The sequence below is a fragment of the Eurosta solidaginis genome, chromosome 3 (genome assembly GCF_040869045.1).
Source record: "Eurosta solidaginis isolate ZX-2024a chromosome 3, ASM4086904v1, whole genome shotgun sequence".
Classification (NCBI taxonomy): domain Eukaryota; kingdom Metazoa; phylum Arthropoda; class Insecta; order Diptera; family Tephritidae; genus Eurosta; species Eurosta solidaginis.
Window position 1 is genome coordinate 275,171,265 of NC_090321.1, and position 26,462 is coordinate 275,197,726.

Sequence of the window (26,462 nt, forward strand, 5' to 3'; positions counted from 1 at the left end):
AAAAAAGGGCGAAATTGGTTGAAGCCACGCCCTGTTTTTATACACAGTTGGCCGTCTGTCCTTCCGCTCGGCCGTTAACATGATAACTTGAGCAAAAATCGATATATCTTTACTAAACTCAGTTCACGTACTTATCTGAACTCACTTTGTATTGGTGTAAAATTGGGCGAAATCCGACTATGACCACGCCCACTTTTTCGATATCGAAAATTACGAAACATGAAAAAAATGCCATAATTCTATACCAAATACGAAAAAAGGGATGAAACATGGTAATTGTAGTAGATTATTGACGCAAAATATAACTTTAGAAAAAAACTTTGTAAAATGGATGTGACACTTACAATATTAAGTAGAAGAAAATGAAAAAGTTCTGCAGGGCGAAATCAAAAGCGCTTGGAATCTTGGCAGTAATACTGTTCGTGGTATTACATATATAAATAAATTAGCGGTACCCGACAGAAGATGTTCTGGGTCACGCTGGTCCACATTTTGGTCAATATCTCGAAAACGCGTTCACATATAGCATTAAGGGCTACTCCCTTTTAAAACCCTCGTTAATACTTTTAATTTGATACCCATATCGTACAAACACATTCTAGAGTCACCCCTGGTCCACATTTATGGCGACATCTCGAAAAGGAGTCCACCCATAGAACTAAGGCCCACTCCCTTTTAAAATGCTCATTAACACCTTTCATTTGATACCCATATCGTACAAACAAATTCTAGAGTCACCCCTGGTTCACCTTTATGGCGATATCTCGAAAAGACGTCCACCCATAGAACTAAGGCCTACTCCCTTTTAAAATACTCATTAACACCTTTCATTTGATACCCAAACAAATTCTAGAATCACCCCTGGTCCACCTTTATGGCGATATCTCGAAAAGACGTCCACCGATAGAACTAAGGCCCACTCCCTTTTAAAATGCTCATTAACACCTTTCATTTGATACCCATATCGTACAAACAAATTCTAGAGTCACCCCAGGTCCACCTTTATGGCGATATCTCGAAAAGACGTCCACCCATAGAACTAAGGCCTACTCCCTTTTAAAATACTCATTAACACCTTTCATTTGATACCCATATTGTACAAACAAATTCTAGAGCCACCCCTGGTCCATGTTTATTGCGATATCCCGAAAAGGCGTCCACCCATAGAACTAAGACCCACTCCATTTTAAAGTACTCATTAACACCTTTCGTTTGACACCATATTGTACAAACAAATTCTAGAGTCACCCCTGACCCATCTTTATGGCAATATCCCTAAATGGCGTCCACCTATAGAACTATGGCCCACTCCCTCATAAAATACTCTTTAGTGCCTTTCATTTGATAGACATGTCATACAAACACATTCCAGGGTTACCCTAGGTTCATTTTCCTACATGGTGATTTTCCCTTATTTGGTCTCCATAGCTCTCAACTGAGTATGTAATGTTCGGTTACACCCGAACTTAGCCTTCCTTACTTGTTTATGTTCAAATACATTTAAATCCGTATGAACTCTTGAATGTGTGACCTTTGGCGATTAAATGCTTTTATGTATATGAATGAATCCAATTTATTAAACATTTGTGCCAGTTAAAATTTGACATGAGTAAAGATTGACCCTGTCAGAGGCGCTCTTTCTTTTTAATTTCAGCTCTCAAGGTAGACAAAACCGAGTTTGATTTTTTCTAAAAGCTGGATTTGTAGACCCTCGAATTCCTCTGTTGCATATCCACTGCATTTAGTACAAACAAGTAAAGAAGGTTAATTTCGGGTGTAACGGAACATTACATACTCAGTTGAGAGCTATGGTGACGACATAAGGGAAAATAACCTTGTAGGAAAATGAACCGAGGGAAACCCCGGAATGTGTTTGTATGACATGTCTATCAAATGAAAGGCACTAAACAGTATTTTATGAGGGAGTGGGCCATAGTTCTATAGGTGGACGCCATTTAGGGATATCGCCATAAAGGTGGATCACGGTTGACTCTAGAATTTGTTTGCACGATATGGGTATCAAATGAATGGTGTTAATGAGTATTTTAAAAGGGGTACTCCTTAGTTCCATAGGTGGACGCCGTTTCGAGATATCGCCATAAAGGTGGACCCTGGGTGACCATAGAATTTGTTTGTACTATACTGGTATCAAATTAAAGGTATTAATGAAAGTTTTAAAAGGGAGTGGTGGTAGTTGTATATGTGAAGGCGTTTTCCAGATATCGACCAAAATGTGAACTAGGGTGACCCAGAACATCATCTGTTGGACATCATCATATGTAATACCTGCCAAGATTTCAAGGGTTTTTTATTTCGCTCTGCAGAACTTTTTCATTTTCTTCTACTACTAGGTGTCACAACCATTTTACAAAGTTTTTTCTAAAGTTATATTTTGCGTCAATAAACCAATCAAATTACCATGTTTCATCCCTTTTTTCGTATTTGGTATAGAATTATATCATTTTTTCATTTTTCGTAATTTTCGATATCGAAAAAGTGGGCGTGGTCATAGTCGGATTTCGTTCATTTTTTATACCAAGATAAAGTGAGTTCAAGTAAGTATGTGAACTAAGTTCAGTAAAGATATGTCGTTTATTGCGCAAGTTATCGCGTTAAAGGCCGAGCGGAAGGACAGACGGTTGACTGTGTATAAAAACTGGGCGTGGCTTCAACCAATTTCGCCCCTTTTTCACAGAAATAAGTTATCGTCCCAGAATCTATGCCTCTACCAAATTTCAAAAGGATTGGTAAATTTTTGTTCGACTTATGGCATTAAAAGTATCCTAGACAAATTTAATGAAAAAGGGCAGAGCCACGCCCATTTTGAAATTTTCTTTTATTTTTGTATTGTGTTGCACCATATCGTTACTGGAGTTGAATGTTGACATAATTTACTTATATACTGTAAAGATATTAAATTTTTTGTTAAAATTTTACTTTAAAAAAACTTTTTTTTAAAAGTGGGCGTGGTCCTTCTCCAATTTTGCTAATTTTTATTAAGCGTACATATAGTAATAGGAGTAACGCTCCTGCCAACAACTGCCAAATTACAGCTTGCAAAATTTTAAATTACCTTCTTTTAAAAGTGGGCGGTGCCACGCCCATAGTCCAAAATTTTACTAATTTTCTATTCTGCGTCATAAGTTCAACCCGCCTACCAAGTTTTATCGCTTTACCTTATGTTGATTTCCGTAGACTAAATGTTATAACAGTACTCAATCGTTATCCTTTATCTCACATACACGACTTCAATATGAGTCTTCCAACAAAAATATTTTTGCATGTAAAAGAATGCTTGGGTGTAGGTGGAGTTCATCGCCCTCTCTCTCATTGGGTATTCAATGCGATTGTAAACCCTATCCTACACTATGAAGTCCTTGTTTGGGGGAAAGCCACAGAAAAAAGAACCTACCTCAAAAAATTAGAGGAGATTTGCAGGCTATCAATGTTTAGCAGCTGCACTGTATGCCACTCTGCAAATTCCACCTGTAGACCTGGTAGCAAAAAATATAGCTTTAACAACTGCAACGAGGCTCAGTGCATCGGGGCAGCTTGAGCGCATACCATACCGCCATAGTAATATAGCGCCATCAATTACAGGACAAACAGACTACCTGATTCCCTATCTGCGCTTCGAAGGGGGGGGTTCTTAAAACCATAATAGAGGTGGATGTTTGCCGCAAGGTTGCCAAAGAGGCGGGCGAGTAATCAAAGCAGTGGAAACACAGGAAGAAAATAGCTTAACAACTTCCCTGTCCCCATACAAAGCGCTTTGAGAATGCCCCACGCCCATTATTTTTGTATTGCTTAATTGAATAATATGAATATATATTATAAAATATTATTTTTATAAATAATTTGACATATATTTACCTTATTTTGGCTATTTTATTTTGTGAGTCAAATAAGACTCCTGAACGTAGCAAAAACAATTTTGTTTACCACGTTCAATGAGTCACATGTGACCATATAGGACCATAAGAAATAATTTAAGTTTTCGAATCACAATAACGGTACATTGATATATAAATGTCAAAAGCATGTATTAGTCATTGTGAATCACAATGGTATTATTGTGCTTTTTTGTTTAATTTAAGTTAGAAGTATATACAAAAATTGAAGAAAATGAGAAAAAGGTATCGGAAAAAAATTTTGAAATTTTCTTTAATTTTCTTAAAGTCTAGGTCTTTTGATATTCGTTCACATAGAATTCACAAATATATAACGACACGTTCATATCAAGAAAGCGTCTTTAAATTGTATATAGAAATGAGTCACAAGTGACTCATGAACTTATTTCAATACGCTCTTATGAATCACATATGACTCATTGTACAGGGAAGTTGTTAAGTAGCAACCATGTCAAATTTTATATTGACAGTCAAGCAGCAATTATTGACTGTAGACTGCACACTGCCCTCTGGCGTCGCATGCCTTTAAATTAGGCTTGGTCAGTGATAGCAGATGTAGAAGCACGTTTTGTGCTTGTGCACTGCGCAAGTTGCATAGTTCCCAGAAATCTTCTAGTTTTTACCAAGGGCGGCGTTATTTTAGGTCTTGGTTTTTGATAAGTTTTTTCAGTTCGGTCGTTAAACAAACCTCTGGTAACACTACGAACACATTCAGTCTATGTGAGGTCTCAATGCACCAGCCATTTGAACCTTACCTTTCCTTTCCTTTTCTTTTCTTTTCTTTTCTTTTCTTTTCTTTTCTTTTCTTTTCTTTTCTTTTCTTTTCTTTTCTTTTCTTTTCTTTTCTTTTCTTTTCTTTTCATATCTTATCTTTTCTTTTCTTTTATTCTCTTTTCTTTTCTTTTGTTGTTGTTGTTGTTGTTGTAGCGATTAGTTACTCCCCGAAGGCATTGGGGAGTGTTATCGATGTGATGGTCCTTTGTCGGATACAGATCCGATACGCTCCGGTAACACAGCACCATTAAGGTGCTGGCCCGACCATCTCGGGAACGATTTATATGGCCACATTAAACCTTCAGGCCATCCCTCCCTCCCCACCCCCAAGTTCCATGAGGAGCTTGGGGTCGCCAGAGCCTCGTCTGTTAGTGAAACGAGATTCGCCGCTCGAAGGTGAGGTTGACAATTGGGTTGGAGAAGCTATATATTGCGCTACACAACCCCTTGAATCCCTTTCTTTTCTTTTCTTTTCCTTTGCTTTATTTTCCTTTACTTTTTTTTCCTTTGATTTCCTATCCTTTGCTTTGCTTTCCTTTGATTTCCTTTCCTTTGCTTGGCTTTCCTTTAATGTCCTTTCCTTTCCTTTCCTTTCCTTTCTTTTCTTTTCTTTTCTTTTCATTTCCTTTCTTTCCTTTCCTTTCCTTTCCATACCTTTCCTTTCGTTTTCGTTTCGTATGTATTATTTCTACCACAAACAATTTTCCAACATTATGCTTCTGTGTATTGGCTTGCACTCTATACTCCTCCATATAACTTCCAGACACAACGCCTACGCTAACGTTCAAACTTACCTTACGCTTAAATTCTTGATTCCCACATACCGTGAGCAAAGATGTTAACGTATAAAAAGAAGGGGCCTTTGCATCGTACGGAATTCAGTACCGTAATAAATATAAAATTCATTTAGCGATATGGCAGCGTCGAGGTTGAGCGCATCATAAAACATTTTGCTTTCGAATTGCTATTCCTCCTTTTTTCTTTTTTTGCATTTCGGCCCATTACCATTCATAATTCAATGCATTCTTTGATCTTGTTGTTTGTGGTTTGTGAAGCAAGACCTATTATTACGGTCAATGCAACTGAATTAATATGTCTAAGATATGTACTATCAGAGAGAGAAAACTGTTTGCTATTTGTGGGCTGCCCAGAGCTGCAGCGAACAAAAAGTGGTACTAGTAATTTGCACGTGCAACTTAAATATGGATGTGTTTATGTTTGTACTACTTTACTAGATATTGACCTGTGAACTAGCTATGGTTCTATAGATGAATATACATAACTTATTGTTATATTGACGGCAGGCTCCTTTACCAGTTATGGGCACTGCTGTCCAACGCTTTTACTTTAAGGGAACAAGTTTGCCTCACTTCTCCTGAAGAGCATATTCGCATGCCCGTCATATCTGAAGACTGTTTTTCCGTCAACCTTAGTAAGACTGATTAGAGCAGCTTTCTGGAATTTACTGCGAACGGCTTCGAAATCTTCTCCACCCCAAGGAATGTGCGTGAGTTTCACTAACTATCGATTTCAATTCGGCTGGCTATGTTTCATTGCGGTAATTCTAAAAATTCCCAAATATGTCAGCTAACGGACCGAGCTTGAAGAATATTTGGACCTGCAAGTTCTTTGCCGATATGCGCGATTTCTTCATAATATTAAATTAATCTAAGCGGAGCTTCTCTTTCAATTTGGGTCGTGCTGCTATTTAATTTTTTCTAAAAAGTGGAACTGACTCCAAAAGGCGTCCAATAATGATGCAGTTTTGCTGAGAAGTAATACATAACAGACGTACACTTGGAATATTTGCCAAGCCATTTCTGAAAGGCAGTACTGTTTAGGAAAATATTTTCTCTTCTTAGGACTTTCGTGGTGGTTTCCTGTCAACCGTATAACCCTTTTTTATCTCGATCCCACAATATATATTGCATCCCTACCACACATGAAAAATCATGATTAAGTATTTGGGGTGATTATCCCCATTGGATAACGTCAATGGTTCTAAGGAAAGCAGCTGGTCAAATATATCAAAGAGCCGCCGCCAAATCCTACAATTCACTTTCCAGTAACAGAAGGGGAGAGAAGAAGTGGCCTTGCAGGCCAAGTACAAAACTATTAGCCGATTGTTTGTAAGATATGCACCAACAATATCGAGCCATAAACCCAAAAAAGACTAAAGAGACGAAATTCTCGATATCAATTTTTAAAGCCGTCGATATAGGCACTCTGCGAGAATTTCTTTGATGAGAGCCCTTTGCTAGATAACACACGTTTTGTAACTAGAACCATTACGGTACTGGCGAAACCTTTTAATTGTGCTTTCTCTTTTATTTCTTCTTGCTTTCTGTTTTCATCTCTTTCCCCTAGTTTTCAATAACCTACTCTTTTTTTGCCTCCCATTCATCTCCCTTGTTGAACTCTTAATCCTACATGCCGTTTCGTCTCCCCTCCTTTTCTCATCTTTCTACTTTCTTTTTCTTCCCCTTTCTGTTTATTGTTCCTCTCCGATTTCTCTCCCTTATCCCTATATATCCATCCATCCCCAACCGTTCTCCTCTTTATTTCCCCCTCTCCTATGCTTTTTCCTTTTTATTTCTTCAGTACGTCCCAACCTCATATCTCCACTTGTACTTTCATTTTAAAAGGTTTGCTCCTTTATTTAACATATTTCTTTCAGTGATGGCCATTAAACTAGTCTTGAATTCTAAAACATTATCGAGTTTATGGTTGGATAATCAAGCTCTGCATAAACTCGCACTAGCCCCTTTACGGAGCTTTCAGTTGACACTTTTGCAGACCTGTGCAACGCGTTCTTAACTGTTTCAGTGGTAGGTGGTTCTGAAGCAGTTAATACCTTTGAGTAATTAATTTAAATTTGTATATGTTAGACTTAAGTGCTGTTGGTACAAGCAAAGCTACCAACTGTCCCGCTCTGTATCCGGTACATACCAGGTAGAAGTCATTAAACGTATAGTGCGAAACTGGTGCTTTGCGTGACTCTCTTCTGTTTTTGTTGCAGGGAGAGTACAAAATCTATGCTGTTGGGCCAAAATGTTTTGAACATTTAACGACATTTCGATAATCCCTCCATACTATGTTTCAGCATTTCTCTGAGCCTTCTTTTTCAAACCCGCTTTTCCAACTTTACCTTTCTAAGAAAAATAGTTTTGGTTTTTTTTTTGTTTTTTTGATTTCATATACATACATACTCTTACTATAAACCTTGATTCACCATATTTCCATTGTTTTGCAGACAATGAACAATCAGTACACCTGCAACTACGCCAGACACCGAAACTAATCGACGATGCATTTGTATTCATCCGACGCTATGCCAACTCGACACAGTTCATTGAGGATTCGCATAAATTAGCGGAGCGTTATGAGCGGTGCTTTTACAGTAATGAAAATTCAGCACTTGACCTTTGCGATGATGGAAATGTGGTAAGTAGCAAAAGATGATAAAATCAGCATTGAATGGAAGAAAAATGTATTATGAATGAAAAACAATTGAAAAGGCGAAATATTTGCGAAGTGTGACTACTGGGTGGAAAAAAATTGATCGTCTAATTAACACCATGTATAACTAGCAGCCACCGTGGTGTGATGGTAGCGTGCTCCGCCTATCACACCGTATGCCCTGGGTTCAACTCCCGGGCAAAGCAACATCAAAATTTTAGAAATAAGATTTTTCAATTAGAAGAAAATTTTTCTAAGCGGGGTCGCCCCTCGGCAGTGTCTGGCAAGCGCTCCGATTGTATTTCTGCCATGAAAAGCTCTCAGTGAAAACTCATCTGCCTTGCAGATGCCGTTCGGAGTCGGCATAAAACATGTAGGTTCCGTCCGGCCAATTTGTAGGGAAAAATCAAGAGGAGCACGACGCAAATTGGAAGAGAAGCTCGGCCTTAGATCTCTTCGGAGGTTATCGCGCCTTACATTTATTTTTATTTTTATAACTAGCATCTAGTGCCCCAATGTTGCTGTGGTCAAGTATTCATATCATTTGATGTCAGCTCATCATGTAAGTGGAAACTAGGTAAAACGGGTCACTTGTCACAATGCACATTAGCATGAATTGAGTTTTTTTGACATAAATCTGACATTTTCTAACAATTTATTAAAACCACGACGCACTGTGGGACGAATGAAAATTCTAAGTGAAAACAATTTCCCTCTCATCTCTAGTTAGTTTAAAATGCCATTTCCGACAAGTTTTCGGTTTTGATATCGAATATGTTGTTAAGTAGGAAAATTTCGTGTTTTTACCAAATAAGAGAAAGTAATATCTAAATATCAGTGCAGATTTAGAACATAGGTTTCTTCATAACAGTAAATCAGTAAGTAAGTACCTGTTATTCTTTCCATACTGCCCATGGAGTTTCAAAAGGAAAATTATTTATGAAATTTCATATATTGGATGCTTTAAAGAAACAACTGATTACCATAAAATAGCGGGTTAGGGGGTAAGAATTAACCCGCAGTAGCTATGCCTGTCGTAAGAGGCGACTAAAATATCAGATTTAAGGGGCTATGTAGCGGAACCATTCAGGTTGCCAGCGCAATATATAGCTTCCCCAAACCCAATTGTCAACCTCACATATCCGCGGCAAATCCTCTTTCACTAACAGACGAGCCTCTGGCGACCCCAAGCTCCTCGTAGAACTTGGGGGTGGGGAGGGAGGGATGGCCCGAAGGTTTAACGTGGCCATAAACATCATTCCCGAGATGGTCGGGGCTAGCACCTTAATGGTGCTGTTTTACCGGAGCGTACTGTCCGCCAAAGGACCATCACCTCGATAACACTCCCCAAAAGCCTTCGGGGAGCAACCTTATCGCTACAACAACAACAACAACAACATAAACTAGCATGGTACTAAAGAGAAGATTGCAAAAGGCAAATAATAATTGGTATGAACGAGTATAGTTTTCGTTGAAATTTCAGACTTTGTCAACCTACAATGTTCATCCGTTCCAGTGTGCGACGCTGTAGCTGCCAGCATCATCCAACACAATTTTTTTTTTCGAGAAGAGCAAAAGAGACCGGCCTATTTCCAAAAATGCTATTTATGGTACGGTAATATACCGCCCTCACAAAGGTCCTACTGCCAAGAAATATTTATAAAGATAGATTCTAACATGGCACATAGATTGGTCGAAATGAACCCTTCGGCTCCTCCACTGATTGTGCTACCAAAAATCCACAAGCCGGACACGCCAATGAGACCCATCAATAATTTTAAATCGGCACCATGTTTCAAACTGTCCAAATATTTAAAAACGATATTGAAAGATACTCTGGAGCTAAGGAACGAATATGCAATAGCTAACAAAACGGAGATAATAGAGAAACTTGAGAGCGAAGAGCTGAAAAGGAACAGCAAATTGGTATCTTTTGACATAAAAGATTTATACCCATCAATACCACTATCGGAGACTTTGGACATAGTTAGCTCAACAATAGTTCATAATACAAAAAACAAAGTGAAAAGTATGCAAATCACAAATACGCTAAGAACCACTTTACGTCGAAACTATTTTCAATTCAACAATAAAATATGTAGACAAACAAATGGTCTTGGAATGGGAAGCTCCACATCAGCAATTCTTATGGAAGTGTTCATGCAAAATCTGGAAGAGAAGTACACACAGGAGCTGTCCAAATTAGGTGTGCCATTTTGATGCTAGATACGTGGATGACATAATAGGCGTTTTAGCTACTAATAACGAAGAGCTTGTACTGGAGTACCTCAACAAGGAGCCCGGAAATATAAAATTTACAAAGGAAACCGAAAAAGACGGAGGAATCAACCAAACTCACGATAAATATTGATAAAGAACCCAAAAGATTTAACTATGACATATAGAAAGCCAAAAGCCACCGACACAATAATACATAATACCTCAAGTCACCCCCAACAACATAAAAATGCAGCATTAAGGCACTTGGTTCATAGCCTTGAAAGAACACCTCTTACACAAGATGCATATAAGAGAGAACTTTAGGTCATATATAATATCGCTGCAAACAACGGATATAAAAAAACACTAGTAGATAAGCTCAGAAGGGCAATGGAGTTGGTTTGGAAATAATGAAAAGGAAAATAATAGCTGGACGACTATGACATATACTGGAAAAGCAACATATAATCTGGAAAACTTCTTTAAAAAATACAACATCACAGCATTCAAAACATCGAACAATCTAGGGCAAAACTAAGAACTAACACTAACTCAGAGGATCTGTTTAGCAGCCACGGCGTACACAAACTTACTGCGGATGCCAGCATAGTTACATAGGACAAACAGGACGGCAAATAAGAACGAGGTTGAGAGAACATATTAGAGATTACAACAAAAAAATACGGAATCCAAACATTATACCCAAGTCTAACTTCGCAAATCACATGGTCGAGAATGAATGTTCCCCAGCAAATATCAATAAAACAGTTAGGGTTCTTCACATACAAGCAAAAGGCCGACGTCTCAACGTACTCGAAAACATGGAAATCTACAAACAGAAAACATTCGATGGTAGAATAATAAACGAACAGATAAAAATAATTTCTGACACAATATTAGAGCCTTTAAAACTTGTTTACAAGAAACAAAGTAATCACACAGGTACAACAGACAAACACACAACAACAAATAAACACAAAACAATAAACGTACCAAAACAACAATCAATCGACTAAAATTACGGATTTTTACCTGCCCCAGTCAGCCACACAAATCGATCAGTAAAAACCACTCTCGGTTCTGAATGAACACACAGCTCATACACATAACTAAATATACATAAGCATCAATTCTGACAATACCTGCTCATGTACCTACGAACTATAAATACAGGACAAACGATAACAACAGATCAAAACGAAAATCGATACTGATGATGGCACAACGGCGAAACCTGTTTGTCTCAAAACCAAATTTGACAAGGGATGAGGGAAAATCGTTCCAATATACATCATTTATCCACCCTTCGGAAAATCAACAAAACAAAATAAGTCAGATATTTATTCTTTTAAAATTTTTAAGCAAACCAAGGTGCCGCACAGTGGACCGAAATTGAAAAGTTGGGACTTAGGACTTTAAATGTACATTTTCGTATTCTGTGATCCTTTTTCCATAATTTATTGTTATATAACATTTTTTCGTAAAACCTAATTTTAAAAAGTTATGACACTTTTAGTAACCGAGTTTCATAATAAAGGTTACAAAGAGTTGATAGTAGGCCATGAAACAAAAGTTGAGAAAATTATTGAAGTTTTTGGGCATTAAGTTTTTGGAAGTGGAAGCAAAAGTAAGCAGTGCGCGTCAAACTAACTTAAATTGCAATAAAGGATCCTAATCCTGCGACATATATTTTTTTGCTATAACCGATATTTAAAAAAAATCAAGTAATAGATTGTTGTTGTTGTTTTCGAAATGGATTGCGATTTAGGAAAAATTCTGGTTTATTTGAAAAATTGAAAGAATGTGGCAGTATTAAAGACTATATATTTTTATACAATTTTATTAAATCCAAAAATTTGGTAAATATTTGAACAGTTTGAAAGCCTTTTGCTCAAAATATTGCTTAAATATGCATAGAAGGTTGAAAAAATCAGGATTCAAAGATCAAGTTTTCAAGACCATTATATAAAAAAAGCTACCGATGAATCCAGTTGATGTACAAGAGATCGACATGTACGCCAGAGAAACCATTCGAGTTTACGTCGAACTATATGAATGGTATTACATGCCTTCAAGTTTGCATAAAATTTTAGTACATGGAGCTTCAATAATAGAGCATTTTGGTTCCATTCCTATTGACAGTTGCCCGAGGAAGCCGCTGAATCCAGAAATAAAGATTTTAGAGTATATCGTCGAGACCATGCAAGAAAAATTAGCCGCAAAGCGACAAATGAGGACATTTTAAATAATTTGTTAGTTACTTCTGACCCATTTATTTCATCGAGGTGATCGAAATTACCTAGTAGGCATGAGGAAATATCCGAAGAAGTGAAATATCTACTACACCTACCGCAAAACCTCGACTATGATACAGAAAACTAAATATTTTAATTTCCCAATTTTAATTGGGTACAAATGAAACGCAACATTTACTTAAAATAATAAAAATTGTTTTTGGTTTTTTTTGGTTTTTTTGGTCATATACCTACATATATGTATATTTGGAGATTTCATGGACTATTGACCGATCGAATAATTTTTGCTTTTAATTACTCTTTTGTTACTAACGAACAAGCTGGAATAGTAAGTATCATATAAACAAAAAAAAAAAAACAAAAAAAAATGTACGAATCAGCTGGAATAGCTAAATTTTTTATTTGAACTTTTTTTTGGATTGCTAAATGTAAATTCAATATACAAAAATTAAATGTATAATATGAATTATTAAATATTTTTGTTTTTAAATATTACCCAGAATTAAAAAGGGATTCGCAACACTAACGTTAAAAAAAAATAAAAAACAAAAAATAAAAAATAAAAAAAAAACAAAAAAAAATATTTTTATTTTTAAATTCTACCCAAAATTAAAAAGTAATTCGCAATACTAAAATAAATAAAAAAAAAACAAAAAATAAATAAAAAACGCGAACCTTTTCGAACCATGAAACAGAGTACATTTCATAGTATATAACCCTAACTATATTAATAAATTAATCATGTTTTGAGGAAATGTAAGGAAAATGAGTTAACGGTAAAAATGTGATTTTTCCCATATATAAAATTTTTTTATTTGCTATAACTTTTTTGTTTAAGATTTTATGAAAAAATACTCATAAATAAAAACGTCATGTAATGAGACTTAAAATCGTTCCCCATCAAAGTTTTTATGTTATTGATTAATATTTTTTTCATTTCCCTAAGTCCACTGAAAGCCAAATCCAGACCACTGTGTGCCGGATCTGCTTGTGTGTTTTGTTATTGTTGAATCAAGTTCCAAAACTGGTTTTTTCTAATGGATTTGGGAAATAAGGTTTCCTCGTTTCTTATAAGGAGCAAATAACACATGAGTGAACTGGCGGTGAGAAATAAAACAAGAAAAGTTCAATATAGCCCCAAATCCAGAGTATTCTACAACAGAGTATTTTTCTTCTCATTCTTGTAACGACAAGAAGCATTCCCGAAAATTTTGGGGAGTTTTATCAATGCGAATAGTCCTTTGCCTGATAGTTATCCAGTAAATTCGGGAAAATAGCACCATTGAGCTACTGGACCGATCATCTGCGAGAATATTTGATATGATCAGTTTGAATATTCTAAGGCAGCCAACCCCTTTCTCTTTGGCGAGGAGCCTGTATTCCTCACCTTCTAAATAAACAGAACTCGCTATGAGTAGGTGAGATTGACATTTTAGGCTGGAAAAGCTAAGATTTGCGCTTGCTACCCCTTCAATCCCAGGGCCCGTATCGTGTGTTACGATTCGTATCGAAATCAAGTTTTCACTCAAACATTAAATCAAAATAGCTCTGAAATCGTGAGTCCGTATAACGACATATGTGGGATTCCGATACGAATCGTAATACACGATACGAGCCCATAGTTATTACCAAACCAATAAAGGTTTGAGATAACGCCGGCAGATATATGTAGCGATTTAGAGATACATTCTTCTAAAAGGGTTTTATTTTCATTGTCCGCTGTACGCAAAGCGTCAAATTCTAACATTTAGGCAAAGAGATATAGTCTGATATGTATTAGTGGAGATTGTATAGCAACTTCCGGAAGCGCTAATGTGGAGGTGTAAACTTTAGTTACAAGACATCGGGCCCTGCAGTGGGGTATGAGTGATTGAGAGACAGAGATTGGGTGAAGAACTTGGCAGTGAAAGTAGGAGTGGAAGTGCGACTGGGAGCGGCAGTAAGAGTTAAAGTAGTAGTGCCGGTGGCAGTGAGCGTGGGGGTAGGAGTTAGATTGGGAATGGGAAAGGGAGTGTGAGTTAGAGCGGGAATTGCAGATTGTAACTTGTCCGCCGTCCCGTTACTTGTAGCTCGGGGTATTCACGTCAACATATTTTCAACGAATCCTTTTAAAAAGTATGCCCCCAGCGTGTTCTGTTTTTGTAAACTGTGTAAAAATATAACCACATAAGCAGATAAGCTGATTACTAAGGTCGGGTGAATATCCCAATTATTTTCTGGTATAATTGTATGCTTTTTTGTTCAATTCTTTCCGCCGAAATGACTAGTCCTTTTAAATATGAATTCTTATTAATTTATCTTTTTAGCGTGGTGTATTTCATCACAACTCAACCAATTACATAATTCATCCACTGCCAGCACGTTTTGGCAATTCTACTCATGTAATACTCGAGTCCAACTATAATTTACCGCCAAAAGACTACAAGGAATCTATTTTTGTGCCTTTGGAAGCATCAATATTTAATACAAGCTTATATTTTGAGCCCGAACCACAATACTTTGATTCGAGATCCCAGCATGTAGAAAACATTGCACAATCTACACGAAAAACTGATTTTTATTCCAACAAGGGAATCAATAACGAAAACACACAAAACTACGGAAATCATCACAATGAAAGAAGTCATAAACCAACCAACTATGTTGACTTAAATTTACGTTATAAACCACGTTATCATCACAATATTGAGCAGCATCAACAAAAACATTACCGCCATCATGAGCCATTAAAACATCCGCACCTGAAACATCATCATCGACAACATCAGCAACAAATGAATAAACATAACTATGATAAGTTACATAAACGTCAAAGAAAACATAAAGAACAACATCACAAAGAATCGCTTGAGTCACTGTTACAACACAATCATACAACTCATAACTACACCAACGAAAGTGAAGCTCAAACGATTGAACAGCTTAGTTATCAGCAACATAATTTTCATCGGCGCCGTCGTTATATCACCTCAGGCAATTCAAAGATACCACAAGATTTATTTATTGAAACTGCAATCTTTGTTGATCGTGATCTCTTCAAGCATATGTCTAAGAATTTTCCCGATAATACCGAAAGTCAAATGATGCGCTTCGTATTGGCAATGATCAATGCTGTGCAGTTGTTGTATCATGATCGTTCATTAGGGCGTCGCATAAATTTTGTATTGAAACGTTTAGAGATACTGTATGTTGATCCGCCCAATTTGCGGCGCTCCGATGATATTGATACGTATTTGAGTAATTTTTGCGAGTGGCAACAACGTTTAAATCCGCCGGAGGATAGTGATACTATGCATTATGATCATGCGGTAATCTTGACAGGTGGGTGTGAACGAAATGTTAAAATATAAACGAGGTTGAGAAATGAAGCAATTTTATTAACATGGGTAAAGTCAAACTTTGCTTGTGGGTTTTTGTATTTAAAATTGTGCTAATAGCTTGTACAGTACCGATGGGTTTGTGATTTGCGAATAGTTTCTTATGTGGGATTTGATACCAGAATGTGGATATAATTCCCTAACTGAATATTTCAATATATTTCACAATATTCACTTTCAATATGTTAACGAGTTGTAAGCTCTGCAATGCGATAATGTATCACTTGTGACTTTCAAACGCATCAGAACCAATCACATATCACAATAGTCGTATGATGTATCAGCATCTTCCGTTTATGCCAACTCAAAGTCGTATTTGCAAGGCATACGAATTTTCGCTAAGGAGCTTTTCGTGACAGAAATACACTTGAACTGTGTGCCAAATCACTGCCAATTCAATGCGATTAGACAAAATTTTTATAAAGTATTTTGAAGTTGATTTTCTCGGGATTTTAACTAAAGTCCTTCGATGTGGTAGGCGAGTATGCTACCACCACACCACACCTGCTTATCGAGCAGTTTATGGGACACTCCAGCAGATAACTGTATAAGCTGTGGGCAGAAATTGATATTCACCTAGAGTTCTTCAACTCACATGTGAAAGTTAATGGCTGACACACTGAGCGGAATATAGATAAGCTTTTGATAGTGCCTTCGCTGTGAAAAGATTGCAAAAGTACGTAGTAGTTGCTATTTCGTATATCTTCTCGCATAGTATACAGTATATTAAAAGTGTTTTCAGCCATTAGTAATTTTTCTAACACGAAATTCCTAACAAATCAAAATCATTAACTGATGCTTAACCATCCACTGCATTTTGGGAGAAAGAGGATTTCAAGAGTGGTACTAATCGCATAAAATGACCAGCTTGAGAAGGGAATGGGCTTTTATGTAACGCGTTATTGTTTTTATCTGCCCAAAGCTAGTAGAACCCATCCATACTGGTCGTTGGATAATGTTCCTTCTATGTATCTTCAGAAAAACTTTTCCGTCAAACAGCTCCTGTCAATTTATATACCGATAGTTTCAAATTAACGGAAGGGGTCGGGTCTGCTCTTTACTGTGTCGACCCAGAAATAAGTAGATCATACAGGCTTCCAGATTCCTGCAGTGCCTTTCAGTTGGACATTGTTGCCGACGAGAAAGCAAAAGGAATTATGTATGGAGCGATTTTACCTGCAGTCGCGTCAATATATATATATATATATATTGATGGTCAGGCAGCGATCAAAGCAATAATCACAAACAATACTTCAACAGGAAATATCCTGGAATGAAAAGAAGCTTTGGAGAGACTTCGCTCAGGCTAAACCATACATCTTTAATGGGTTTCCGGTAATAAACTGATAAAGGTAACGAAAAGGCCGAAGAGTTGGTAAAGGTGGATGCAGCACTCGATTAATCGAGAGTAGACGTCACATTCCGTTTAGAGGAAATCAAAAGAGGACAAGTGATTCATATGACCCATCAAGCAGAGAGGTCTGGAGGCAAAAGCGTGGGGGTGCAAAATTTCGAAGATCTTGTGCAAATCTCATAACGTTGGACTCTCAAAGTGCCCTCTGGCGTTACATGCTTATAATTAAGGCCTTGTTAAATGTCAGTTGGACACATTGAATCTGTGTGAGGTCTTTATTGGCCGGCCAGTTCAGTTTTACCTAACTCATGTCAGTTTTGACATAGTCCACGATTACTAGACATACATAAATGCCGATACGATATAGGGTGTGCCTTAGTTCTTCGAGAGACGTCCCTACTTAGGAGTTTTCTAATCAGTTCAAAGTAGGCCTTGCGAGACAATATTTTAGCCGTCGCTGCTGGTTTTTAAATGCACGAAGGCTTTCGTAATTTTCGAATTTGTCTCTGTAAACCGTAACGAGGTTGTCAAGTTGCAGCGGCACTGATTCTCTCTTCGTTTTCTCCGTGTTCACCGTAATATCCAGCTTTATCACCTATCCTCCAATAGGTGGTAGCTAATCTAGGGATATGACAATTTCACCTCAACGGGTCATAGAGAGAAATTTTAGACTGCTAAATCTTTCGACCTTCGTTAGAGTTCATTTCCAATTCACTGTATTATCAGATTAGTTTGAAGTTCGCGTATACCCATATATTCAACAACCTTTGTTTCAGCGCTGACTATATTTGTCAAGCCATCATCATTAATTGGCGCTTAGCCGTCTAAGCTATTTTGACCATTTCATAACAAGGCTACGCCAACTAACCTTGGTTTGAGATAATAAACGCCAATGGAGAGCACATATGGTATCAAGTCTGCCTCTCCTAACTCAGCGGAGGTCTCCGACGTCGGGCGAATGAAATACTACTGACCTAGCGAACCCCTCGGCCTTTTACTCACCGCACAATTTTCATATCTGCGTAAAGCTCAAACAGCTTATCATTATATCTCCTTCGATACTTGCCATCGGTATCCCGAACAAAACTATACAAGATCAATTTCATCTTCTTTCGACACCATCCATGATATCAAAACATACATTAGGAGAGACATGAGCGACTTGTATTTTTTCTCCGATATACGAAGTCCTTCACAGTCTCGAGTTTCGTGGCTGCCAAGGAGCTAGTGTGCCGACTCTTTCTAATGTATTTGTAAAAGCCAAATAAATATTTTTTGCTAACCTTAAACACAATTTTCTCTAGGACTTGATTTGTATGTAGTAGACAAGGGTGGAAAGAAAATCAGTCAGGTGGTTGGTCTTGCACCAGTGGCCGGCATGTGCACAAACACATCTTCATGCACCATTAACGAGGGCAAACATTTCGAAAGTGTTTTCGTGGTAGCGCACGAGATCGGACATAAGTGAGTGAATTCGTGTAATAAGAAATTCATTTAATTTCCTTTTTTATTGCAATCTTTCATTATCATCTTTCATGCTAAATTTGTTTATTTCTATTTTGTGCGTAGCCTTGGCATGCGTCACGATACTGCAAATGAACGGAATTGCGATCCCACACGTTATATTATGTCGCCTACATTAGGCAGTGGGAAGACGACGTGGTCGGATTGCTCACGTGATTATTTGGAAAAGTTTTTGGCGTAAGAAAATTGAAATTATACTTCTTTGTTTTTGTCTAATTTCAAGTTCAAGTGCAGCATTAAGTTTTCGTTATTTTATTTTTCTTCAGAAAAGGTTTAGGTAGCTGTCTCTTCGATCATGGCCAATTTGCGAATAATTTGGATCATGCTGCAGAGGGTATACTACCGGGTGAACGTTTCGATGCAGATCAACAATGTATGTTGAAGTACGGTCGCAGTTCTTTGCGTGCCAAGAATCAAAAGCAATCAGATATTTGTACGGATTTGCATTGTCAACGTGATCGTTATACTTGGACTTCGCATCCAGCTTTAGAGGGCACTGATTGTGGCAAAAATATGGTAATTTTCTTAAGGAGTACTTAGCAATAATTCGTACTCTAAGAATATGTGCGTGTATCAATTGTATATTGCAGTGGTGCCGTAGCGGTACGTGCGTTATGCGTCCAGTTTCGCAAGAGTCGTATCATTTGACAAAATCAATTGCAAGTGTTGGAAAAGTGGGCTATGACAAAGGAAGTTTCTTAGAATCGAGTAAAATGGGACATTTGCTGCATCAACACAATTACGATAAGGTTAGTTCAGTATACTTGAGAAGTAGCTATTGAAAAGAGATTTAGCACTACACAGCTGAAGTGAAGAGGGGAGTTATATTGAAAATATCACAAATCTGCATGCCAATCCAAATGTAGGCAGCAGTTAAAATTGAAGTTAAGATATTGAGATTTTAACACATTCTTTCGTGTGTGAGTCTTGAGAAACTAATATTTCATTCTTCCTCCTAATTACTTTGTTTTTTAAGAGGTTCATCAATTTTATGGAACTGAAAAGGCTTTCCAAAAACTATACTTAATGGATTTACCTGTTACCGTACGAAATGATAACTCAAAAAGTTAGGAAATAATTTAAGATATATTTATCAAGGTATTTTGATACCAGCTGCGATTTGCTCTACATTAATATAACTATTGGTATTAACCCCTAGGTCCCCTTTTACTTTTTGTAGTTCATCACTAATTTCCATAACAACTTATATTAAGGAGGTAGTACCTGGGCGACCGAGCTTTGCTCGGCAATCTTGGAGTATACCGTATAACTTACTTTGTTCTACATGTCATCATTAATCAAACTCTACTTTTTTATACGCACATATATTATATATTTTTACTGTAATTTGATTTCCTTAAAAATAGATTTCAAAAACATATCAAAAACTAACCGCAAAATGAACTAGAATGAAAAATTTGAAATGGGTAATTCCAGCCTATAGTATAAGGGATTGTTATGACAGTTAGTGAAATCGATAACTAAGTTATTTAAGTCGAGTATCTTCATGCGCCGAATTATTAATTTCAAACATTTTTTAGTTATACACTATGAAAGACTCACAATTTTATTACATACCAAAAACTTGTAAATTTCACTAATGACAACTATCAGTTAGTTTAGTTAAATGTCAACTTACTTCCCTAAGCGCCATCTGTTGGTATGTAGTTAATTGGTTAGATGTCGTTTTCAAATTGAACATATGCCTCTAGTGTTCAATGGTAGAAAATTACCTTGGTGAGATATCTTTTTGCTACGGTGAGAAATCTTTCTAATAGTAATCTGTGAGAAATTGCAATTATTCGTTTCATATTTGCCCAAAATATGCATTTAAATATATTTTGCTAGAACTTGCCACGGTGCTTTGATATTGCATTTCAATATAGCGTGTATGAAATTTAGAAAATTAAGTCGAATCATGTGTAAGATTTTTTTACGAATATTTTTAACTTTAATGCTCTCCTTTAAAGCTTTAATAGAATATGAGTAAGTAGAGTACTATTTCGTCTAACTACCCCAACTCTAAATAGTAACCCTGCTCAAAAATGTCCCTATTGTAATGCGGGGTGAAATAATTTTCGTTTGATACCCATATCGGCATATCTCATGCAATTTTTTTTATTCCGAATAGGTGGCAACACTAAATGGCAACCCTACTCAAAAATGACCCTATTGTAATGCGGAGTGAAATACCTTTCTTTTGATACCCATATCGGCATATCTTATGCAATTTTTTTTAATTTACAGTAGGTGGCAACCCTATTCAAAAATGTCCCTATTGTAATGCGGAGTGAAATTCCTTTCGTTTGGGACCCATATCGGCATATCTTATGCAATTTTTTTTAATTTACAGTAGGTGGCAACCCTATTCAAAAATGTCCCTATTGTAATGCGGAGTGAAATTCCTTTCGTTTGATACCCATATCGGCATATCTCATGAAATTTGTTTCCCTTCGCGGGGTCGATGATTCCCAAAATGCCGGGTACTTAAATGATCTAATTTGGTTTTGAGTGTTCTTTTGCAGTAGACAGAAGCCTCTTGAATTTCATGTTCGTCTGAAAATTTCAGTACCAAACTGGAAGTATTGCAATCGTATCAGATCTTGTATCAGCGTATCATCAAGCGAACCCTCTCAATGGTCATAAGGAACTCGCTAGATGCCACTTCACTGTATTGGAGGTTTACCTGAAAAACCTGCAGCGCCATTGAACTGTTTGTATCGTAGGATATTATGGGTATTCATAAGTCTCGCAGCATCATTGTGCTGTTTGCCCACATGCAACACTTGCGCAACAGAGCCTATGATCTTTCCAAATCCCCTTATTTTAGGGTATTAGGGTTATTGTCATTAGGGCTCCTCTTTTCAAGATGCATACAATAACTTCCCCCACTGCTGGACATTCTCCCAAGCTCTGAGTAGAATATATTCTCCAATTTGGAGGATGTAGTGCTGGCGGAGGCGTACGTCGAGATATACGATCCCCTGTAGGAATATTCTGGTTTTGATGCTGCAAACTGTTTAACGTGGGAATCAGTGATTTATCTACCATCTTCAATCATGCGCATTCTAGTATTGGAAGGTCTGCCATTCTATTGCATTATTAATGCAGGAAATCAGCTTAACCCTATTATTCCATCCCGCTGTTTCAAAGATCTGCATATTTAGGTAAATATCTGCTCATCGGGGCTGCTGCAATTCAGTAGTGCCACAATCAGAGACTGCTTCGCATCTCTGCTTATCTTCTCTTCTGTGAAAACCGGACTCTCAGCGTAAGCTTTGTTTAATATCACCGAGTAAGCTGGTGGTCTGGTCGTTACTTCCCTTAAGCTTATTAACCTCTTTGTCCCTGATTCGTATTCGATTATTGCCTTCTTTATTCTGTATTGATATCGTCTTTCTCGTGGGCGTGCGATCACCTGCACGATAAGGCAGGTGCATTGATGCAATATTAAATGTAGTGATAAATACCTCTACCGCCACATCAGCGTGCCTAGCTATGGTATGCCATCGTTAATTCCTGAGGCAACCAAGCATCGGTGAATTTCCGTTCATATAGAGCCGTATATCCACTTTGGCTCCATATTATCCAATAGCCGTGGTCTGCGTAACATCTTGGTTTATGGAGCTACTGGTTTATGGCAACAGACATTCCACCGACGTTCTTGGAAATGGAATCACGTAGACACAGGCCCCTTAACCGCTCAGCCACATATTCGGGCGCTATGGAATTCGGCATAGCATTCCAACTGAAGTAGAATACAAAATACATACTTCTATCTTTAAGTAGTCTCTCATTTTATGTTCAGTTTAGCTATGCTGATGTTTCTTCATATATTTTAACAAAAGGACTTATATTCCTATAAAATGTCTGCCTTACACAGCCCGTCAGTTGGAGTGAGTGGAGCGATCCGAGCGACTGTGCTTCTGGTTGTTTGTATGGACCTTCACGTCGCTTACTCGAAGGCAGCACTGGTCTACGTACATTCTCACGCAGATGCATCGATCATCGCAAACGCTGCCTCGGACGAGATCACAAATATGAAGCTTGCATTGCTAAGGAATGTTACAGTTTGAAGACTGTAGAGACAATTAATGATTTTGCCAATGACAAATGTACGCGAGCCAAAAAATTGGATGCAGAATTAATGGGAGAAGGAGTGCAAATAATTGGCGATATGGGTGAGTAATAATTGGTGCTCCAATGTGATTATAAATTGCTTACACTTTTCTCTTTTGGATGTAGAGGAATCGTGTAAAATTTTCTGTCGCACCAAATCGAATGGCACCAAAATGCGTCGTTGGCCTTTTCCAGATGGCACAACTTGTCGTTCGAAACTTTATAAACCCGAAGATATATCCTTCTGTGTTGATGGACGATGTGAGAAATTTTCCTGTGATAATTCAACACAAAATTATTATAAATTAGATCCAAACTTTTGCCAGCAACGAAAACCACCAAAAAGGGCAGAAGCCGAAGAGAGTCGACATTATAATTCGGTGCTTAATGAAAATGGTGCTGCAAGTGCCGTTGGTAGTACTAGTAGTAATAGTATAAATTATAAAATTCCATATAATAATAATAATATGCTAAGTTACAAAATTTATACACCAACAACTTATCGCAGTAAATATGAGAATGGTAAGTAGTTACGGACATGTGGGAATTGAAAGTGTTTTGATTTGCTTATGGTGTTTTCTTTTCTGAAAATAATGTCGCCCTTTGGTTCATCTCAGCTGTCTCGAGAGATTGTGTGTTCCTTTCACAAAATATTTTCCGCTCAATAAGAAAAGAGCACGATTGGGTACAAATTGAGCTATTTTGCATAGCTCAATTTAATCCAGCTTAAGAATGCAACATTAGGGTAAAATTTTTTTCAGAAAAGAAAACACCACTTGTCAATATTGACTTAGTCGCTAATGCCACAGCTTATAAAAGGAACAAAAACTGCCTGTATGGCGCTGACCACAACTAAGATAATAGTGAGAACTTGTGGCTAGTTTAATTTCCAATGCAACCTTTTATATCAAGAATGCTTGAAAACTGTTAACTGTATTGTGACGAATATTAGCAATACTAAGGGATACTATCATCTCCAAGCCAATACTAAGCAGTGACTTGTATGCACATCAATAAATCATTATGTCTATACATATGTCCATACAAGCAGCGGAGAGCAACGCACAAACACATGTATACATCTGATATACTCCCAAAAGTAGGCAATCATTTGTGCAAGTATCACTCACATATACACGCGCATATGAGAAGATATAAACGTAGTTATAGCTGGTAACTAACTAGTAAATTCTAGAAATAGAAACGGCTAGAAATATGCCAACGAGGAAACCAAACAGTATAAAAGCAGCAACAGTTGAGGCACAATCAATCAGTTTAAAAGTGTTATTTTCAAGTATATAATAAAGACCATTTTTGCTTATTCAATGTTGGAGCGGAATTTCAGTAAATTCGTTACAGTTTCAACGGCTGAGTGGCCAACTGCCAGTTCAAAAGCGCCCTATATAAGCAATTTTTCAAAATCACCCTAAAGCCCCAGCGTACGGCAAAACGTATTGAATTTAAGCTCAGATAGGTTATTTTTGAAACAAATTATGAAAAAGGCGTTATTCAAACGTTTTCTAAGATAGAGCGTTTCCGAAACGACAGCGGAGATAGGGTGATATTCCCTACTGCAGTTGATATGAGGCTGGTGGTGTAGGCTGACGTAGCTTTCTATCAATTCAGGGTCAAGTACATTTAAGGGTGAAGCTCGAATACACACAGACACATAGCTAGAGGTGTTTATAACCGGTGAATAAAGATAATAATATTATCATCATTAATTGACGCTTAACCGCCTATGCGAGAGAGATCAAGTCTTCCTCCACCTGCTTTTCGTCACTCAGTTGGGATCTCCCCTTTCTCTGCTTCCAAACTCCGGAATATACTGAAATATTTTCTTGGTCGGATCGTCTTCATCCATTGACATAGCATGACGTAGCCAGCGCAGCTTTTGTGCTTTTATTCATTGCACTATCTTCATATCTGCGTAAAGTTCATACAGCTTATCATTTTACCACCTTCGATAATCGCCATCGGCATCACGAATAACACAACTTTTCTCTAGATCACTCTAAGGTCTCATCATCTTTCGACACGGTCTATGATGATGGACCAGATATTATGATAGACTTGAGCATTTGCTGACAAGATCTAATTTCGAATTGAATTCTTAGCTTACACTGTTTTTTTTCCTAAATGCAGGTTCCCAGATGGACGAAGTGCTTCATTATGCGGGGTGAAGGGGGCAAGTGTATCCTATCGCACTTATATTGAAGCTGTTGCTAAAAAGAGACATCATCTCCTAAGGATTCACCTAAAGAGACTCTGCGCTGCTCCAGGGTACTGGCCCCATCGTTAGATATCACCGATTAAGCCATACGAACCCAACAGTGATACGTCAAGTCTTCCTGTACAAATCGGCCATGGGAAGTGGAAGTACGAGCGATGACCCTGTCAGGTGGACATAATCAAACATGCCAAAGCATCAATCCTTTTCACTTGTCCAGCCAGCGAAGTAGTTAGGTTAGATTGAAGACATCATATAGACTGATAGAGTTAATATAATTTGCTCATCATCATTTGCCTTCACAATCCAAAGTAGCGTTTAATACCTTCTGCTTGCATATTCGCTCAAATTTTATTGTTTCATTTAAAACCCTTCTGCAATTTTAGATTTGTATTGTGGGTTTCAAGGGGTTGATAAGCGCAATTCATAGCTTCTGTATGCTAATTGTTAATTGTTACAAATATATACGTATCATACACAAATTAAGCGGGCGACTCCACGTTCCTCATCGAGCTAGGGGGCGGCGAGCGGAATAGCCAAGAAGGGTCAATGTGGTCATATTAAATCATTCCCGAGATGGCCGCGCTTGTATCTTAAAAGTGCTTGTTTAGAGAACGTTCCAGATCTATATCCGGCAAAAGACCATTTAAATTTCGAACAGTCCCCAAACCATCGGGGGATGTCCTTATCCTACAACAACAACAGCAACTTTCCGCTTGCGTCTTTAACTAGGCTTGAACTCAATATTTTCTTCGGCTGTTTACACAGTGCGTGTGATATATGCTGCGACTACCCAGCTTCAAAGGTAGGTCAAAGGTTTGTCTCAAAGGGATGTTGAAATGAGAGAAATTTTCTTAGTCGCTGCAGAGAGTCTCTTATGTATCTTACCAGAAAGACGATGGTGCGAGACAATATCGCTGCTTGGTAGAGTGCGCACGATCACCGCTGGAGCTCTCCTTCCTTCAATGGCCACGTGATTAATGTGGTTTTGCATTACATATTCGCAGCCAGGTAGTTGTTTTTATGCTGGAGCCTGGCATTGCCAATTTCCGTATTTTAATTAACTTATTCCGACTGAGAGTCGTTACATAGTCAATACTAAAATTTCCGGATGTACAGGTGAACAATTTTCTATACAAGGTACTAAAGCCATTAAGCAAGATTTTTGTGGCACGGCGAACGCATTGCTTGAATGTGTCTCCTTATAATCCTTAAGGTCGTCCTTATAACGACTTCCAC

General features: G+C 37.6%; 1 protein-coding gene across 3 annotated transcripts in view; it reads left to right on the forward strand.

Moving 5' to 3' along the window:
* Window positions 1-26,462, forward strand: part of stl (stall) — an 88,982-nt gene that overhangs the window by 53,707 nt on the left and 8,813 nt on the right. For all 3 annotated transcript variants that reach the window (XM_067776558.1, XM_067776559.1, XM_067776560.1), the window contains exons 5-12: window positions 7,939-8,129; window positions 14,926-15,940; window positions 18,655-18,814; window positions 18,920-19,051; window positions 19,141-19,390; window positions 19,465-19,623; window positions 22,758-23,055; window positions 23,120-23,515. In XM_067776558.1, coding sequence (XP_067632659.1) covers window positions 7,939-8,129; window positions 14,926-15,940; window positions 18,655-18,814; window positions 18,920-19,051; window positions 19,141-19,390; window positions 19,465-19,623; window positions 22,758-23,055; window positions 23,120-23,515 — 2,601 coding nt within the window. The remainder of the gene's footprint in view (window positions 1-7,938; window positions 8,130-14,925; window positions 15,941-18,654; window positions 18,815-18,919; window positions 19,052-19,140; window positions 19,391-19,464; window positions 19,624-22,757; window positions 23,056-23,119; window positions 23,516-26,462) is intronic.